This window comes from Petaurus breviceps, unplaced genomic scaffold (assembly GCF_028583685.1).
Source record: "Petaurus breviceps papuanus isolate PSGF00001 unplaced genomic scaffold, PetGlider_PUasm1.0 185, whole genome shotgun sequence".
Taxonomy (NCBI): Eukaryota; Metazoa; Chordata; class Mammalia; order Diprotodontia; family Petauridae; genus Petaurus; species Petaurus breviceps.
Window position 1 is genome coordinate 41,890,639 of NW_027185797.1, and position 18,840 is coordinate 41,909,478.

At 41.5% G+C, this 18,840-nt stretch overlaps 1 protein-coding gene across 3 annotated transcripts in view; it reads left to right on the forward strand.

Annotated features, from left to right (window-relative positions):
* The window catches only part of ARHGAP35 (Rho GTPase activating protein 35), a 170,761-nt gene that overhangs the window by 96,963 nt on the left and 54,958 nt on the right, over positions 1-18,840 (forward strand). For all 3 annotated transcript variants that reach the window (XM_069089103.1, XM_069089105.1, XM_069089104.1), the window contains exon 3: positions 16,768-16,912. In XM_069089103.1, coding sequence (XP_068945204.1) covers positions 16,768-16,912 — 145 coding nt within the window. The remainder of the gene's footprint in view (positions 1-16,767; positions 16,913-18,840) is intronic.

The window sequence follows — 18,840 nt, forward strand, 5'->3', positions numbered from 1 at the left end:
GGAATTATTTTTTTCAGTGAGCTTTCAAACATTTTTTTCCATTTGACCAATTCTCCTTTTTAAGGTATTCTTCTCATTGGCTTTTTGAACCTCTTTTGCCGTTTGGGTTAGTCTTTTTTGAGGTGTTATTTTATTAAGTATTCTTTTGGGTCTTCTTTAGTAAGCTGTTGACTCATTTTTCATGATTTTCTTGCATCACTCTCATTTCTCTTCCCAATTTTTCCTCTATTTCTCTTCCTTGTTTTTCAAAATCCTTTTGGAGCTCTTCCATGGCCTGAGGTCTTTCAGATACTTGAAGACACACATCGCATTTTTTCAGTACACACAGGAGAGTGTTATCTACAAATAAGCTTTGTGTTGGTTGGTGAGTTTGTATTCTGCAGCAGGGACCTTGTCTGACAGTTGCCATATGGTTAGGGTTCTTCACAACTGGGCTGTCCTTCTGTACTTGGGACCAGAAATTCTCACATTTTACATTGTATTATTCCAGACTTCCTTCAGCTACTCAAGGATGTTGCAAAGTCTTCAAATAAAATAGTTTTAAAATCTTAGTTTTAAAATTACTTGGCATTCAACAGGAGGATAGTGGGATGACACAAAACTGTGCTTTTGGGGACATGTGTAGGAATGAGAGCTGTGATTTCATTGGTATGAGGAACACCCAATTAAAGAAACTCCACCTACCAATCCTTGGCACCACCTTCTCTGTAACTCAATAGTCCTTGAGAGGAGCCTGGAGCATCTGGATAAAGTGGGAAGTGTTTACAAAACACTCTCTGTTTTGTGGCAGCATGTCACCTCCAGAGGGTGCCGCATTTTTAGAAGTGCACTGATCCCAAGTGCCATAGGGAGATCATCTCCCATGGACTGTGGGGGGGAAATAGACAAGAATTACACCTAAGGAAAAGAGCAAGCCCGTGATCAGTCCTAGTGGATCACGAGTCCATTGAAGAAGTTATGACAAGCCTCAGATAATGCAGTGTAAGAATTGGTTAAAAGAAGTGGAGATACTTTTCTTTCAGAACACATGACTTATGGGGGCTATGATAAATTTCTTCATTTATTTGAAGGGGAGAAAAGATTAGTTATTCTGCTTGATTCCTGAAGAATTTGAACTTCAAGTCTTATCTTTCACATTTAGTGCCCTTGAGGCCTGGGGCAAAACACTTGGCCATCATGGATCTCCGTTCTCCCCTCTAGGTCTGTGATTCTAAGATAATGGGTGGAAATGGTAGAGAGACAAGTGTAGGGGGCCTCAGAAAGGAGGGAGCAGTGTTTTCCTCTTCCTGGAAATGTCCTTGGAAATTTGAAGAGATTCCTGGCCAGCATGGTGTTGGGGTTCCAACTCACCCAGGACTAAATGCCCACCAAAATTCCTTTCCACCCTGAGATCCTGCGCCTCCTCTGTTCACGAGGCCTTCTGCATCAGGTTGCAGCCTGTGCCGTCCAATTTGTCCCTAACATAGTAACATGTCCTTGGATTCTACTTGGATCTTGGATCCAGTCACTTAATCATCCCAACATTAGTTCATTGTTTACAGTGATCTACACATAGTGATTAGAGAGATAAACTGAAGAATGAGAATTAGCTTTCTTCAAGCTGAGAATGAGCTGCATGGGACCCTCAGAGGTCATGTAGAGATCCCTCATTTTACTACAGGGCTTAGGGAGAAGTGATTTGCGCAGGGTCACATAAATAGAAGCAGAGTTTGACTGGCTCGGTTGATCCATGTTGTCTATAACAGAAACTAGAATACAAAAATCACAACTGCAAAAGGTGAATAAAATGTGTTAAAAGATCTGATGAGAAGGAATCATTTCCAGCAGGAGAGATTCTGAGAGGGATGGAGAAAAGTTATGTGATTAGAGTTTGTAAGATGCAGTTGTTGATTAAAAGGTTCTAGAGTTTGTGAGCTTTCTAGTGATTGGAAGCATCCCTCTTGGAGGTCCTTGTATCAGTTCAACCTTTTTCTTCCAGAACAAGAACTAATTTTAGCTTCTGTTTCATTAAAAAATAAAGCAATTGTTTTTTGGGAAACTTTGGGCCAAGTACCATTTGGAGCTTGGTAGAAGATAGTTGTTGGGACTGAAATATAGCTAGCATTCTGTCATTATGTAGTTCATTCAGTCAATAAGAGAGTCTTGCTGCATGGTAAGTTGTCATGGAAGGGACTGGTTTGGCTAACTGTTTATTATTGAAGAGTTTCAGAGCTTTGGTCATCAGCCTTCCACATATGAGGCATTATAACATTTTTGTTTCATGGACTCCTTTGACAGTCTGAGGAAGCCTTTGGATTCCTTATCAGAATCCTGTTTTTAATTGAAGGAACTGGCAAATTTAGTAGAGGTTAGTGAAAATAAAAATACTTTTTTTCCCCATCCCATCCCATCATAAACCCCCCCCCCCCAATCCATCTAGAGGCTCCCCTCCCCCAACCCTTGCCCTGAGTCCCTGTTCTAGAAGAGCACTGCCCTCCTCATGCTTTAAACAAAGGTGGTGCGGGGGCGGTTAGGTGGCACAGTGAATAGAGCACTGGCCCTGAAATCAGGAGGACCTAAGTTCAAGTCTGGCCTCAGACACTTGACACACTCACTAGCCGTGTGACTTTGGGCAAGTCACTTAACTCCAATTGCCCTCCAAAAGGCAAAAAAAAAAAGGTGGTGCATTTGGGCTATATAATGGCTGATTTGGGAATGCCTTTTCCATGCACTGAATGGTATAAAGAAAAATGGGCGGGGGGAAGACATGGGGACAGTTGAAGCCTCAAGGGCTTCTTACTATCTTTATAGGTCCAAGATTACCCAGGGAAGTTCTCAATCTTATGTTCCCTACTGTCAGTCTCTTCCAGGATTCCTGAAGCTCTCTTTTTTGAAACTGTAAAAAGAATCCTGGGTTTCCAGTCAGGAAGACTTGAGTTCAACTCTGGGTCTGGGGATGACTTAGAGCAGGTGACTTCAATTTTCTGGGCCTCAGTTTCCTCACCTATAAAATAAAGGAGCTGGGCTAGATTATGTTTCAAGTCCCTTCTAATTATGAATTTGTAATCCTTCTTCCCTTCAGCTGAGACATCTCTCTCATTTCCTATTCATTGCCTTTCCTCTAGAGTGTTAGGATTTTTTGTTTGTTTGTTTCACTATTGTTGACGGTAATTGAAGTAAACTTTGTTTGCCCACCTTTAATCCCTTTGAGCTTCCCTCTGCAATTATGAAATACAGTCTTGCTTCATAAAGGAGGCTGAGACTTAACTCTGTTCACTCTCTTCTCAGCAGGACATTTCTTGACATAGTCAAGTTTTTTAAGTCTTTAAGTCTTCTCTACTCTTTAGGCAGAGACTGATACTTCCCTCTGAGAGTTTTGTATGTATGGGAACTAGGTTTTGGGACCTTCATCCTGACTGGCTCTCAGTTCAACAAACATCTGTTAAGCACCAGCTATATTCACGGCACTCTACGAGATCTTCCGGATACAAAGACAGAACTGTAACAGCCCTTCCCCTAGAGAAACTGACAGATGAGTAAGGGTGAAGTAAATACAGAGCAGTGGAGGTGAGAGTGGGCTCCAGGAGAGTTCTCACAGTTGGACAGAGTCAGCAAAGTCCTCTAGAAAGGCAACTTAAGTGATCCTTGGGATTCCAGGGGGCAGAGGTGAGGAGGACAGGATTCCAGGCCAGGGGCCAGCCTGCACACCAGCATGAAGATGGGAGGCCAACAAACCAGTTGTGCTGGAATGTAGAGTATGTAAAGAGAAAATCTGCTTGTACAGAAAGGAAGAGCTTGAAATCCCAAAGAGAGGGATTTGTGTTTGGTTCCAAGAGCAGTCAGGCAACACTGAAGCTTGAGCAAGGAGTGGCATCCCTGCGAGAGGCCCCTAGGTATTACAGAAAATAAAGCATGGGATTCACTTAGAGTGCTGCGTGATCCTGGGCGAGTCACTTCCCCTCCATCTGCCTCAGTTTCCTCAGCTATAAATGAGGATAATAGCACCATGTGGTGCCTAATGGTTGGTGTGAAGGCCAAGTAAGATATTTGTAAAGCAGGTAGCACAGTGCCTGGGCATTGTAAGTAGTATAGAAATGTACGTTCACTTCCCTCCCCAAGCTCAGCTTGTGTTTTAGGGTGTCAACTTGGACTGCTGTGAAAGATGGTTTGGGGGGAGGAAAGAATGAAAGCATAGAGACTGTTCTGAGGCTTTTTGCAGTGCTCCAGGTGTGAAGTGATAAGGACCTGCCCAAGGCAGAGGGCAACTGCCCAAGATCTGCAGTAGAACTGAGAGAATGATTGCTTGGGGGAGTGAGGGGAAAGGTAGGGGTAAACTAGGTAACTGGGAGGATGGCTGTCCTTCTTGGGTACAGGGAAGTTGGGAGAATAATAAGCAGTTTTGTCTTGGACACGCCCATGAGGTTTACTGGGCAGCTAGGGGGTACCATGGTGTGTGGAGCACAGGATCTGGAGTCAGGAAGACTCATCTTCCTGAGTTCAAATGTGGCCTCAGACACTTACCAGCTGGGTGACCCTGGACAAGTCACTTCACCCAGTTAGCTTCAGTTTCCTCATCTGTAAAATGAGTTGGAGGAGGAAATGGCAAACCCCTCCAGTGTCTCTGCCAAGAAAACCCAAAGGAGGGCATGGTAGAGGTGTGATGCTAACTGGAGTTCAGGAGAGAGAGTTAGTTATATAGGTAGATAGAGGTTTGGAAGTGACGCAGGGGGTTTTGAACCTGGAATCTGAAGAGCTCACAGTGAGAGTAGAAGACCCCAGACTGTACTGGGATATACCCACGTGAAGGGGCAGGACATGGAGATAAGGATAAGCACTAACCTGGAGCTCTTTAAGGTTTGATCTTCACAGCCACCCTACAGGTGCTGTTATTTCCCCCATTTTACAGGTGAGGAAGCTGAGGTTGAAATGTTAAATTACTTCCCCAGGGTCACACAGTTAAGTGTCTGAGCCGGGATACTATAGCATTCTGTCCACTGTGCCACCTAATACTTTTGTCATTACAAGTAAAGGATCTCCTCTTCTTTACAAAGAGTCTAAGAGGGCACAGCTTGCTCCTTTCACAGTAGAGGCAGAGAATTAGAATGTGTGTATTTGTTCCTCCGACATAGTACCCTGGATCGATTTGTAGGCCTTCATTCATTTACTAAGCAGCCATTTATTACGTACACATTGTGTGCAGACTCCTGTGCTTAGCACCAGGGGAGACACAGATAAAGAAGACAGTCTCATTGCTTGTGTGGCCACCCAACACCATCCTGTATTGACTTAGATAATCACAAGTGACCATTATCTGTGTTGTGCTGTATATACTCATTCATCTTGTTAAACATTTCCCAGAGACTTTTTAATCTAATTCAGCAGGGAGTTAGAAAACTCTAATGTGGAATATAGTACAAATACTACCAAAGTCTTACTCAGATTGCTTGTGTTATTGGTTCAACGTGGGAACCTCTTTCATAGTGAGAGAGACATGGCACATAGCATCTCCTCCCTTCCAGTCTGCCCCAGCTTCTCTACCAGTTAACCTTTCTTCCTGGCTCTATGTGAAACTTGTATCCCCAATGAGTGTCAATGAGCCTAGAATCCCTTCTTCATCCCACTGCACCCTTCCCACTGGTGCCAGGCTGCTTCTTCTGGACAGACATCCCAAGGTATGATAAGGAATCTGAGACCTTGCTATTGACTCTTTTTAAAAATTCAATTTTATTTAATTTTCAGGTTTGAATTCTCTCCCTCCCACCTTCTCTATCCTTCCAACTCCCCCAGTGAGAAAGCAAGAAAAACCAAAACCTGTTAGAAACATGTCTAGTCAGGCAAAACAAATTCCCTGCCTCCATCTTCCCTTTTGAGGCCATCAATTCTATTTTTGGAGCTATGTAGCATATTTCTTCACAAACCTGGAATTGTGGTTGTTCACTGTATTGATCAAAGTTCCTAAGTCTTTCAAAGTTATTTTAAAACCAAGTTACTTTAAAGTCTTTTTTTTTTTTTTTTTTTTGCTTTTTCTTTTGGAGAAGGGAGGGCAGGGCAGTTGAGGTTAAGTGACTTGCCCAAGATTACATGGCTAGTAAGTGTTAAGTGTGAGGCTAGATTTGAACTCAGGTTCTCCTGACTCCAGGGCCAGTGTTATATTCACTGTGCCACCTAACTGTCCCCTAAAGTCTTTGTAATATTATTGTTATTGTATAAATTATTCTCCTGGTTCTGCTCACTTTATATCAGTTTATACAATTCTTATCCGGTTTCTCTGTAATTATCCCTTTTCATCATTTAACAAACAGTATTCCATTACTGATGTATACCATAACTTGTTCAGTCATTCCCCAATTTATAGGTAGCCCCTCCACCCCATTTCCTGTTCTTTGCTACCATATAAAGAATTGCTATAAATGTTTTTTGTACATATGGGTCCTTTTCCTCTTTCTTTAATCTCTTGGGGGCAAAGATCTAGTAGTGGTATTGCTAGGTTAAAGGGTATATACAGTTTAATTGTTTGGGGGGAATAGTTCCAGGGCTTTCTAGAATGGCTGAACCAGTCCACAGGTCCATCAGCAGTGCATTAATGTAACTGTTTTCCCATATCCCCTCCAGCATTTGTCATTTTCCATTTTCACCAATTTTGCCAATCTGATGGGTGTAAGTTGGAATCTCAGAGCTGTTTTAATTTGCATTTCTCTGATTATTAGTGATTTAGAGTATTTTTCATATGGCTGTTGATAATATTTCTTCCTCTAAAAACTGTTCATAGAGGAGCCAAGATGGCAGCGTAGAAGCAGGAAAACTGTGTATGCCACCTCAAATACCTATAAAAAATGACTATAAACAAACTTTAGGGCTATAGAACTCACAAAGTGACAGAGAAAACAAACTTCCTGCTGAACACAGCCCAGCAGGTGGACAGGAAGAGTTCATTGCAGTGCGCTGGGAGCAGAGCCCAGCCCCATGTGAACTGGAGGTATTAGCCTAAGGGCAGCCTGACTAGCCACAGCTAGAGGGACTTTGGGTGAGTGGATCACCAGCAGCTGTGGCAGTTTCCAGAATTATCAACCCATAAATGCCAAAGACAAAGTAAGAGGTCAGTGGACTTTGGGAACAGGGGGTCTAGGAGTGCTGTCCAGCCTCTGCCCTCTGGGAGGGAGAAGCTGCTGAGGCGTGGTGGCCATGCAGCTGCCACTTCATGGCTGCTTCAGAGCTCCTGACCTGCAGATTGTAGGGGGACCAAGCAACCATTCTAAGGGGTAATCACTCTTGCATTAACCTGCTTGAATCTGTATTGCTGTCTAGGGTGGAGGTCCTGGGGTGGGTGACCAGGTGCCAGAGATGGTTGGAGGCTTCAGAGAGGACAGCCAACTAATAGCTCTGGCAGCTGTGAAAACCTCAGGGATTTGGGACAAAGCTCTCCTCTCTGGAAGCAGAGTTCTACTGTGGCAAAAAGCTCAAAAGTCAAGTAATTGAGTGGCAACATGAGCAAACAAAGGAAGCAAAGCAAGCACAACAATCCGACTTTAGATTCCTTTTTTGGGGACAAAAAGGATCAAAGCATGGAACAGGAGGAAGACAACAAAGTCAGAACTCCTACACCAAAAGCTTCTAAGAAAAATATGAATTGGCTACAGGCCATGGAGGAACTTAAGAAGGATTTTGAAAACCAAATAAGAGAAGTGGAGGAAAAATTTGGAAGAGAAATGAGGATGATGCAAGAAAATCATGAAAAGAGAGTCACAACCTGACTGAAGAAAATAACACCTTAAAAAAATAGACTAACTCAAATGACAAAAGAGGCTCAAAAAGCCAATGAGGAGAAGAATGTCTTAAAAAGCCAAATTTGCCAGATGGAAAGAGAATCCCAAAAGCTCACTGAAGAGATTCATTCCTTCAGAATTCGATTGGAACAAAATGGAAGCTAGTGACTCTATGAGAAATCAAGATACTATTAAACAGATCCAAACAAATGAAAAAATAGAAGGCAATGTTAAATACCTCATTGGAAAAACCACTGACCTGGAAAATAGATCCAGGAGAGATCATTTAAAAATTATTGGACTACCTGAAAGCCATGATCAAAAAAAGAACCTAGACATCATCCTACAAGAAATTCTTAAGGAAAATTGCCCAGATGTTTTAGAACTAGAGGGCAAAATAGAGGCTGAAAGAATCCACTGATCACCTCTTGAAAAAGATCCCAAAAAAGAAAATTCCTAGGAATATTATAGCCAAGTTCAGGAGTTCCCAGATCAAGGAGAAAATATTACAAGCAGCCAAGAAGAAACAATTTGAATATTGTGGAAACACAATTGGGATAACACAGGATCTGGCAGCTTCTACATTGAGGGATCGAAGGGCTTGGAATATGATGTTCTGGAGGTCAAAGGAACTGGGATTAAAACCAAGAATCACCTACCCAGCAAAACTGAGTAGTATCATGTTTCAGGGGAAAATATGGTCATTCAGTGGAATAGAGGACTTTCAAGTATTCTTGAGGAAAAAAACAGAGTTGAATAGAAAATTTGACATTCAGATACAAGAAGCAAGAGTAGCATGAGAAGGTAAACAGGGAAAAGAAATCATAAGGAACTTACCAAAGTTGAACTATTTACATCCCTGCATGGAAAAATTTTAATTGTATATGAAACTTTTCTCAGTATGAGGATAGTTGAAGGGATATAAATGTGTATATGTATATGTGTATACATACATATATGTCTATATAGGAGAGTATATGTGTACAGAGAGAGGGCACAGGACCAGTTGAATAGGGAGGTATGATACTTAAAAGGTGAAATTGAGAGGTGAGAAAGGAATATAATGAGAGGAGATGGGGAGAGACAGAATGGGGTAAATTATCCCGTATAGAAGAGGCAAGGGAAAAATGTGTACAATGGAGGGGAAGAACAGGAAGGCAAAAGGGAATGGGTCAACCTTACTCTCATTGAATCTGGCTTAGGTAGGGAATGACATACACACTAAATAGGGTATGTCACCCTACAGGAGAGTAGGGGGGAAGGGAATGAGAGGGGGGATGATGGAGGGGAGGGCAGGTTCAGGGGGGGAGGGCAGGTTCAGGGGGGGAGGGAAGTTAGAAGCACACACTTTTGAAAAGGGGCAGGGTCAAAGTATAGAATAGAACAAGTGGGGTGCAGGATAGGATGGAGGGAAATACAGTCAGTCTTTCACGATATATCCACAATGGAAATGTTTTGCGTAGCTACACATGTACAACCTATATAGAATAGCTTATCTTCCCAGTAAGGGGGGGTGACGAGGGAGGAAGGAAAAAATCTGGAATTCAAAGTTTTAAAATCAAATGTTTAAAAAATATTTTTTATATAATTTTTTTTTTTACATGCAACTAGGAAAGAAGATATACAGGCTCTGGGGTATAGAGATCCATCTTGCCTTACTGGAAAGTCAGAGGGGGGATGGGGGAGGATATAGAAGAGAGCAGATTGGGGGAGGGGGTATACAGTGAGATCGCTGTTTTGGGCTGGTGGGTAGGGGAAAGACGGGGAGAAAATTTGTAACTCAAAATCTTGTGGAAATGAATGATATAAACTAAAAATAAACAAAATTTAATTTAAAAAAAAGGAAAAAAGCCTGTTCATATAATCTTGTTCAATTATCCATTGGAGAATTTTTCATTGGCTTTATAAATATACTCTTAGGACTATTGGGTCTTTACATCTGCTTTGTAGCTAAATTTTCCTATGTGTTATTTTCCCCAATTAGACTGTGATTTCAGACTTTATTTTTCTTTTTTGTATTCTCTGCACAGCACAATGCTTGAGCCACATAGCAAGCACTTAATAAATGCTTTTATTCATCTACAATTTCTCTGAAATTCATTCCTATCGCCCTAATATAAGCTTTTTTGTTACTACCCATATCTGTTATAATAGTCTTATAGCAGGCTCCATCTCTTCCCTTCTCCATTCACATTTTTCTTTTATAGTACTGCCAGATTAATTTTACTTAAATGTGTCTCTGGTCATGTCACTCCTTTGCTCAGAAATCTTGAGTTATTTCCTATCAGCCATGTAAAATACAATCTCCTTTTTCTGGCATTCAAGGCCCTCCTTTATCTGGTTCTAGCCTCTCTTCCCATCTTAAGTTAATACTCCCCTCCAAACATTCTGTGCTCTAGATACACCTGTTTCGTGGTCTCCTTCCTATGCTCTTTTGATCGTGCTGTGCCCTACACCAGAATCATATTCCTTCCCACATTTCCCAATTGAATCCCACCTACCCCCCAACTCCCTCTTAACAGAATAATATTTTTTTTCCCTTCAAAGGGAAAAAAATGGCCTTAGATAATAGTTTGGTTTTGAATTCCCTGATGTACTTATCTCTGTTTTACAACCTTACTAGATTATAGCCCAGCCCCCGAAGGATTAAGCCTGTATCTTATTTAATGTCATCTCTACCCTAGCTCTCTACACAATATTAACTTCATAATTGATTGGTTTCTGATTGAATGAATTTATAGCATGCAAGTCTTGATCACCCTGGTTTCTCCAAGGCAGTGACAGTGAACCCCAGGTTGTTTCAGCTTATAACAACAAGATAGAACAGTGTCATGTGTATAGTCCTGGTGACAGACTCTGTGTATCAACTTTCTGGGGTATGGAGTAAATCATAGTAAGAATGCTCACCACTGAGTAATGCTTTTCTTGGCCATTGTAGCACATGAAACAGCATTGTAATGCCCAGATCTTGCAAACTTTCTCTGTTATGTTGTTCAATTTAGCCCTAAGACTTAAACATGCTAAAGGATGAAGAACCTTGGGTTAGAAGGCATTCATATGTTCACAAGCAAGTCTTTTTCCATCTATAAGATGTCCCCCCTCTTCTGCTGAGCTGCTTCTCAATCCCTAAAGTCTGATTCTCTAGGTTGGAACCTGGGTGATGACTGTGGACTTTGTCTCACCATCTCTGTGTTTGCCAGCTATATTGACTGTTGTAGACAAAAAATAGCTTTTCTCTTTGATGAGTTTTCCTTTAGCTTGTTCTGGTATCAGCTCTTGTTCACATAGGAAGTTTTAAAGTATCAGGCAGTGATCTGTTCCAACAAAGCAGGGATCAGGCAGTGCAGAAAGCAATGAAGGGGGAATATAGGTTAGAAGCAGAGGAGAATTGAATGTATGAATCTGGATGTCACAGATCCTAATTCCAGCTTTACCACTTAGTAGGAGTTTAACTTTAGAGGAATTCCTTTCCTTCTTCTCCACCCCCAATCCCTCTCATTTTTTTCTTCTACAATATATGATGGAGTGTGTAAGGTCTGTTTCGTGACCATCTATCCTCAGCTTCTAGCACAATGCCTGCCATAGTGGATTCTCTCACTGGATAGGACCTTAGAGATCCCCTATTACTAGGTAATGAGGGAACTGAGGACCCTGAGCGATTGAATTACTTTCCCAGGATTATGTAGCAGGAATCCAAACCTAGGTATTCTGATTTCAAATCTCTTGTTCTTTTCACACCCTGAGGTGTCTCATGTGTCATTTTCCCCCCACCCCCTCCACCCCACCAGTCTTGCATATACTGACTCTTCTCAATGATTTCAGAAGAGGGGAAGGCTTTGGTTCTGCCTCTTAGGATCGTAATACAAGACTTTTTTTTTTCCAAATTGTCAGTCAGTTTTCAATTTGACATGGCTTCTTACCAGATTTGTTGTCCAGCTGTTTCAGTCATGTCCAACTCTCTGTGACCCCATTTGGGGTTTTCTTGGCAAAGGTTTGCCATTTCCTTCTCCAACTCATTTTATAGAGGAGACTGAGGCAAACAGGGTTAAGTGACTTGCCAAGGGTCACACAGCTAGGAGGTGTCAGAGGCCAGATTTGAACTCAGGAATTACCCTGAATCATCTTTGCAGGAGAGTTTTCGGGAAAATCTTGTGCTAAGTGATTTAGTTTAAAAAAGCAAATATAATACTAAAATAGCCCCTTTAGCTACATTTGTTTTTCCATTTTTAAAAGTCATCAGGTTTGTGTGTCATGACTTGTTTTTAATAAAGCCATTGACTGGCCATGACTTCATTGTCCTCAAAGCCATTGTTCACTGATTCCATCTCAGTTTTGTATCCACTTCTTTACAAATTATAAACATCAGGTTTAACAAATGGTAACCTGATTGATATTTCCTTGTTTTATATTTTTACATTTTGATTCTCCCCAATGGAAAAAGAAGAATACTGAGGTAAGGAACAAATACTCCACAACCAACACATTGAGAATTCAAATAGAGTAGTCATTTGTTTTCTGTGAAGGAAACACATCTGCTTTTTTCTTCACTCCAGATATCTAATAGCTATCAGATTTTTTGAGATAGTGCTGTATTTTCCCAACCATCCTCTGTTAGTGGCTAGTTTCCAGAGTATTTATTCCCTTTTAATTCCAGATAGAATTATCTCAAAAGTCCTACACCTCTCAAGAGTTTGAGTCATCTTTAATAACAGCTCCTGGGGTGTAGGGAGGATCAAGTGAATTAATATTTGGAAAGTGCTTTGCAAACTTTAAAGCACCATATAAATGCTAGTTAGTATTATCTTTATTTTTTAAATTAATTTATTCTTTCATTTTACATTTACTTCTCCCTCCCATCTTCCTTCCCTACTAGAAAAAAAAAAACAAAAATGAAACCCCTGATATGCAGTCAAACAAAACAAACCCACTTTGTCCTTGTCCAAAAATGTATGTCTCATCTGGCATCTTGTATACATCACAAGACGTTAGACAGGTAGCAGTTTTTTTCATTGTTGGTGTTTTGGAATTGTGATTTGTTATTGCCTTGATCAGAGTTGTTTGTCTTTACAGAGTTGTATGAATTGTTCTTCCGGTTCTACTTACTTCATCACCTGGATCAGGACATACAAATATTTCCTAGTTTTTCTGAAATCATTCTGTTCAGTAGAAGAATTTTAAAATTCTCTTCAAGCTTGTTAAATGGCTCAAAGAGTCATGACTGTACTCTTAACAGGGGTGGGGAACCTGTGGCCTTCTAGGTTCTCGGATACAGCTTTTTAACCAAGTCCAAATTTTACAGAACAAATCCTTTTTATTAAGGGGATTTGTCCTATGAAGTTTGATTAAGTTAGAGGGCTACACTTGAGGACTTAGAGGGCTACATGTAGCCACAAGGCCACAGATTCTCCAACCCTGATCTAACTACTTTGCTTATTAAGTATTTAAGATGTAAATTTAATAGAGTGGTGTTTATTTTTTCAACTCAATTTTGCTTTCAGTTTGGACAAACTGTTACTTTGCTTATTAATTGCTTGCTTCTGATAATTCTACCTTTACAGGTGTGACCAAGGTAATGAATAGAATCTTGAATAGAGTTCATTTAGGATAAAAAGTTTGAGGCATTATGGGGTGTGGAGGCAAGAGAGAGTGCCTCAGCGGTGACCTGGGAATTCTGTAGGGCTGCAGCCAGTGAGGGTATTTAGGAGAATCAGAAGATACGAGACTGATGTATTATGGTTCAGAGAATATACAGTGAGATACAGGGAGAAAGGCGTGCTGCAGCTTTGGAATTGGCATTCCTGGCTTTCTCCCTATATCTTCGGTTTTATTGATTTCAAAGGGTTTTTGGTGGTCGATAAACTCCCTCTGTATCTGAATGGTAAACAAACCCACTTCTCAGAAACAGATGCAATCATTACTGAAGGCATAAGACATTGAGAGGTCAATTTTCAGGATGTCATAAAGAGAAAATTTCCAAAAGAATGAAAAAGTGCCCTTTACAGATGGTACCATTATTTTTAAACACACAGCCATGAAGTCATCAGCAGTATCCAACCCATATGCCTTCAAGTGTCTCTGTGAAATCTCTATGAAAATAGCCTAGTTACAAAGAAGATATCCAGATGAAAATATAAAAACAGAACCAGGTGGTTTTCTACAGTAAATTACATTTTCACAGTCACACAACTAAATCAGAAGCATAGAGAATAGAATATGTCTGCAATTGGTTAGTCACAAAAAGCTCATTACAGCAAGAATGGAGGTCCAAAGGCATTGAGTAAGATGCCCCTAAAACATTTGTTAAGATTGTACAGAATCACATGACAGGCACACCACAGAGATAACTTTGTTAATCCACCCAATGATTATCAGTTTAAACTAGCATCAGATAGGGACACCCAAGCCTGAAGGTGTTCAACAGTATCATGGGTGATGTGCCATACCAGATCCCAATAGAAAAGGGATTGCCTTATGTTGATGGAGAGATGTGCCCGAATTTCTATCAAGTCCCCAGGTACTACAAAGGCTTCACAGCAAGATCATGTCTCCCCAAAAGACATTGGCCTGACTATTCACCCAAGTGAAACAAGATGGAAGGAGAGTAATGAGCCTCGGGATTAGGCCTTATCAGGAAAAGCTGAAGGAGCTGAGAAAGTCTAGACTGAAGAAGACCAGACTCAGTGGGAGCATGATCTTTCTCCAAATACATGTATTAGACTTGTTTTACTTGACACCTGATGGCAGTGCTAGGAACGACAAGTAAGAGTTGTAGAGACACAAAATGATTTTTTTTTTACTTCCTCACAGATAGAATGGTACAGAAATCGAAGAGGCTGCCTTGGGCACCATCGGGTTTCTCTTTGGAAAGACTGGATAAATGATTTGTGTGGTAGAGGAGCTTCTTGCTCATGTATTAGTTGGTTTTAGAGAGCTTCTGGGATCCCTTCCAACTCAGATTATATGAAAAAGTGCTATCAGTGAAATTCTGTTAGGCACCCAGACGTGAATCCCATTGAGTAACTCCATTTTCTGTGGGGTTGCCTGGTGTGCTCAGAGGAAGTTGATGCCAGTAGATACAGTAGTCTGATATGTCACCTAATTTTTGTCAATTCATGTCTGTTCAGAGCTGAAAAACTATAAATTTTCTAAGCTTTGCAGAATACGATGTGTATCTGTACAGATGAAAAGTATTCATTTATACTAGCTCTTTGAGGGCAGAGATAATGCCTTATTTTTCTGATTCTCTTGTAGCACTTGGCACAGCATAGGCTTCATGGGCTGAGGATAGAGGGAGGAGGGATTGAGCTAAGTTAATTGAAATATGGCATCCCAAGTGAAGGAGGTGATAAACCCCCTGTTCTTTTCCTAGGGCAGACCACAGCTGAAGAGCTGGGTTGGGGGAGAGGCAGGCTGCATTTTAGGAAATATCCTTGATTGCAGTGCATTCAGAGAGAGCCCAGCAGAGTAGGGAGGAAACTCAGAGCCATGTCATTCACAGTCAGGTGATTGAACTGGGAGATGGTTAGCCTGGAGAAGAGGAGACTGAGTGCAGACATATTTGCTTTTATCAAATATTTGAAGGGTTGTCATATGGAAGGAGGATTACATTTATTCCACTTGACCTTCGAAGTTGGATATGGGACCACTCCACTGAGTCTAGAGAGAGAAATTTGAACTTACTAAGAGGAGGATTTCCTAATGGTGTTCTGTACGTCATAAATAAGTAATAATAAATAACAATAAGTGTTTTTCAGATGACTGAATGGTCAAATTGGATGTAACCAAGTTCAGGGTTGATGACTGCCTGTTCAGAATGTTTTAGAATGGAGTCCTGCTAATCCTCAGAATGTAAACTCCTAGAGAATAGAGACTATTTAATTTTCTTTTCTGTATCAGTCCCTAGTATAGTATTTTTTACATAGTAAGCTCTTAATGAATGCTTGGTATTCATGGATCGATTCATTGATAGATTATGCTAGATACCTCTGAGGTCCCTTCTACTTCTGAGAATATATGAGTCAGTAAATTGAATAGTGCGTACAATTTGGGGGTGGTATTGGGAATCTTTGGGAATAAGTATTGAGCACATAAAATACATATGAAGCACATTAAGCACCTAGGAAAACACAGTGGTTGAAGAATGAACAGGGAATCTTTACCATTTTCTCTATTTTTGGTGGTAAACTTTCCTTTGGCAGTGCTCTCAATTAAGTTTGCCTTCCTTTTGAGAAGCTATACATTTGCTTGGCATTTGATAAAAGAAGGAAACAATTTGTTTTCAATTCTGTTATTTATCTTTTAAGACAGAAAATTTTTCTAAGGTTATAGTACCCATTATCTGTGTGGGTGGCTTGGAAAACTTCCTGTTTACTACTTCACTGAATCTTTTGATAAAGAAGGGAGATAGTAATCACATTGTTATTACCCACAGGGAGTTGGCCTCTCCAGTGCCAAACTTTTGCCAGCATCTGTCATTGACAAGGCATGGCCCAGAGGTGTTAAGAATTGAGTGTCTTCCCAGAGTTTGCTTTAGTCAGACCTGAACACTAGGGGAAATGAGAGTCAGAGAAGGAGCGAGTTAACGTGTTTGTCTGGTTTGGCATCTCTGCATCAGCTTCATTCTTCTCTGTCATATTCTGGATGTTTTGCAGATTGTTTTTAACTTGATCAACATTAACATCTGCTGTATGCACAGAGTACTTGTGCCATGGCCCACGTTCTTCGGGAGATTACGATTGAGTAGGCGTGATAGGCTATCTAGCAGATGCAGAGGTGTGTACAAACAGTTCTCTTTGCTGGCTAAGGAAGATCGCAGTCCAAAGGCAGAGATGGACATGAGGGCATGCCCGCCCCAGTCAAGAGCAGGAGCATAAACGTAGCACCAAGGGTGCCTGGCAGGGGGTCACAGAACAGGGCTAGCTTGGAGCTCCATGGTGGGAAATTGGATACAAGGGGGCCTACTGCAAGGCCCGGGGTTTTACAGTTGTTTCAATATTCACTATGATCTCGTTTTCTTCTATAACAGAAACCAAAGCCTAAACCCCGGCCATCTATCACTAAGACAACGTGGGAAAGTAACTATTTTGGGGTGCCTTTGAACACCGTAGTAACTCCAGAGAAGCCTATTCCCATTTTTATTGAGAGATGCATCGAATACATTGAAGCAACAGGTAAGAGAGCTAACTTGATCTTGATCACAGTGGCCAACAATATCAAAAGGTGCTGACCGGTCTATGAGCTCTCTGCTCTGTCATGCTCTGAGCTGTTTCCCTGCTTCCCAGTTTGCTGGTGGTGAAGGTCTACAAGTCAGACAGGGCCAGCAGGTGAAAGATGCTGAGGGCTAAAGAGGAGCATCTCCAGGTCACAGTCGTGACCCTTGTAAACACTTGGGATGACCCTAGCCCTTTGTCTCTTGTCATTCCAGGAGCATGGACCCCCAACTCTCTCCTTTAGGAATTTTCTCAACTTCAGACCCAAAGAAGTGGGGAGGGTGGTTAGGGGATTGGGAGCAGAAGTTACTGCGGAAGCCAGAAGAGTCTAGCTAGGATCCCTGCTGGAGCTGCCACTACTCTGCCTGTAGTGGGCTGAGTCCAGCCCATAAGGGCTAGGCCCACCTGCTTCTCCCCCTGTCTGTCCTTCACAAGAACACCTCCTGGACCCCTTTCTAGGATTGGGGAGGCATTCCTGGCTCAAGAAGTTGCCCCACACCTCCTGTGGGCTCCAGCTGACCTCACCCAACAGGGCCTTTCCAGGTTACCACCCCTGCACTGCTACACTCTAACTTTCCTGTCTGGATCCCTTAAAGAACTAACAAGTCTATACTGGTTTTTTTTTTCTTGAATCCTTCACTCTCTGATCTTTTCATCATTCACACCATGCCAATTCCCTACCATGGAATGTCTCCTTCCCTTGCTCCTGTTTACGTGCTACTAGATGGAGCTGGCAGAATTGTTCTTATTGGGTGCAAGAGATTTCTGTTTTCTTACCTCATTTGGGCCCCTCACTCCCCTAAATGCTAGGCCTAGAGTCAGGAAAGTCTAAGTTCAAATCCAGCCTTGTACACATGATAGCTGTGTGGTCCTGGGCAAGTCACTTCATCTCCGCCTCAGTTTCCTCAACTGTAAAATGAGGATAATACTAACCTCTGCCTCCCAGGGTTGTTGTGAGGATCAAATTAGATAATTATAAAGCATTTAACACAGTGACTAGCACATAGTAGGTGCTATGAATGCTTGGTACCTTCCCTTCTCAGCTTCAGAAAGCTACCTACATTTGGTGCTTCCATTTCTTCTCCTTAAAAAAACAAAACAAAACACAACAACTTTTTTTAAAAAACCTTTTGCCTTTACACCATAGATATCTCCCAGCCCTTTCAGTGGAATCTTGCTTTAAAAAAAATTTTTTTTAAGCAAAACCAGTTAATACTAATTAATGGTGATTATATGTGACGGTGTACACAGTGTACTATCCTGTACTACTGTACTACTCCTCCCTTCTTTCTACCCCCAATAATAAAGACCCAAACCGGGGGTGCGGGGTGTGAAATAAGTTCAGTGAAACTAATCAGTATATTAAGAAGTCTGATGTTCTCTGCCATGTTTGACCTCTGGGCTTTCCCACCTTTGCAGAGAAAATGGGGCAGGTTTGTTCTTATCTGTTCTTTGAGTCTGTTTGATCATGATCATTTTGCACAATCCAGTTGTGATTGCTTTGGTTTTTCTGCTCTCTTCCCACACTCTCCTCAGTCTTACAGGGAAACCAAGGCCCAGGGCAGGTAAGTCATCCCCTCCTCCTACCCCCTTCCCTGAGCACAGAGAGTGAATGCCAGAAGCAGCATTGGAGCCCAGTTTCCGTGTCTCCAGACGTGGTACCCAGCCTCTGTGGTCATCTGCCAGCGCAGACTTTCTGGACTGTCTGCTTTCTTAGTTCTGGCATTCTAGACTCGCAGTTTCTTTCAGCTGTGACATTTGAGGTTCTAAGGTCCCTTCCACCTGAAATGCTCCATGATTCCTTTAAAAAATATTGATATTGATGCTTTTTGTTTATTCATCCCCTTCATTTCCCTCCTTTGTCACAAAGTAACAGGGAAGAGAAGCAG